At 43.6% G+C, this 1,464-nt stretch overlaps 1 protein-coding gene across 1 annotated transcript; it reads right to left on the reverse strand.

The window, feature by feature from the left end:
- Positions 1 to 237: 237 nt before the first annotated feature.
- Positions 238 to 1,134, reverse strand: SARC_14302 (hypothetical protein; the record flags this gene model as incomplete). Its single annotated transcript, XM_014291567.1, has 2 exons — positions 238 to 357; positions 928 to 1,134. Coding segments are annotated over 2 exons (327 nt in total), but the record flags the coding sequence as incomplete, so codon positions are not given.
- Positions 1,135 to 1,464: the final 330 nt, after the last annotated feature.

Raw genomic sequence — 1,464 nt, forward strand, 5'->3', positions numbered from 1 at the left:
TAAACCTGAGAGTACAGTAACCAATTAAAAGGTGGGATCAAGAGCCGCATGCGGGTCGCGGATGCCGGAGACCGCGTGTCTGTGCGTACGTACTTTACCGACACGATAAGTGCATTCTATTGTTTGGAAAGAATATACGCAAGCGCACCATGCGAAACCGCTCCCTAAGTAATCGATACTTCCAGTTATGGATACCTATTCCTAATTTGGACATCTGTTCCGCATTCGAATACCTACCGCTTGTATCAGGAACGGAAATCCATTGTTGTTGTTGCAAATGCGACACACGAGCTCGCTTACTATATATGTGAGGTGTTGACGGACGGAGTTTGCCGCGCATTCGTCTTTGGTCACGTACTGTAGGGTACAAGTAGGTGCAGCATAAGTACGAGTTCGAAGGTATCACGAATTTTGCAGGGCCTTGTACGATATTGGAGAACTTAGCATGAGAAGCATGTAAATGATTGCAAGCCTATAAGAGAAGAAAATTCGATAGCGTATTCTAGGAATTTAAAAAGCGCAGCAAAATGAGGCGCTTTAAATGGCCAAAAAACTTGGTCATGTACTGCAGTATGCCATGGACCACAAACAAAAACACGTTTCGAAAGTCTTGGCATACTTCTACGAACTTGAGATGATATGTAACTAAAGCCCAGCCGCGATGGAAAAATTCTACGGACCAAGAGGAAACCACCCTTGACAAACCGGATACGCACACACACACATACACACACTCATACGTACGGACATACATACATACATACATACACACACACACACACACACACACATATATATATATATATACACACACTCTTTCTCTCTCACACACACATATATATATATACATATATAATCGAAGAATAAGTGTACTCAAAAAGAAACAGCGCAGGACATACGAACACGTGTGAACTCATAGGCAGATACCTGGTACCACGGATACCAATGCGTTTCCAGCAGCTTGTCGAACAAAGCTTCCAAAGCGGCATTCACCTCGGGCGTGACTTTCAGATCAGCACGATTGACGTGAGATTGCCACAACCATTCCGGTCGAGTGGGAGCCGTCAGAAAGAGACGCACACTCAGCGTTAGCGAAAGCACTAGAAGCATCAGGGCTGCTACCACTCCGTACATAAGTGCGTGGAGGGGCTGTGGCAAGAGCTCGGTCTGGTACACTGTTTGGCCTACTCTATACGGATATAGGTATAGAATATAAACTCATATGTGAGATGTGCTTGAATGTATATATGGATATGAATATGTTAGAGATGCTAGGGTCGATACCCACTTGTACACGTGTGAGCGTACAGGCTGTGACAAGAGCTGTGTTCAACACAATACTTGTCCAAATCTAATCATTAAAATTATACATTGTCGACATGTGTACCAAAATACACCCATGAAAATTCACACACACACACACACAAACACACACACACACACACACACACATATATATATATA

The sequence above is a fragment of the Sphaeroforma arctica genome, assembly GCF_001186125.1.
Source record: "Sphaeroforma arctica JP610 unplaced genomic scaffold supercont1.4426, whole genome shotgun sequence".
Taxonomy (NCBI): Eukaryota; class Ichthyosporea; order Ichthyophonida; genus Sphaeroforma; species Sphaeroforma arctica.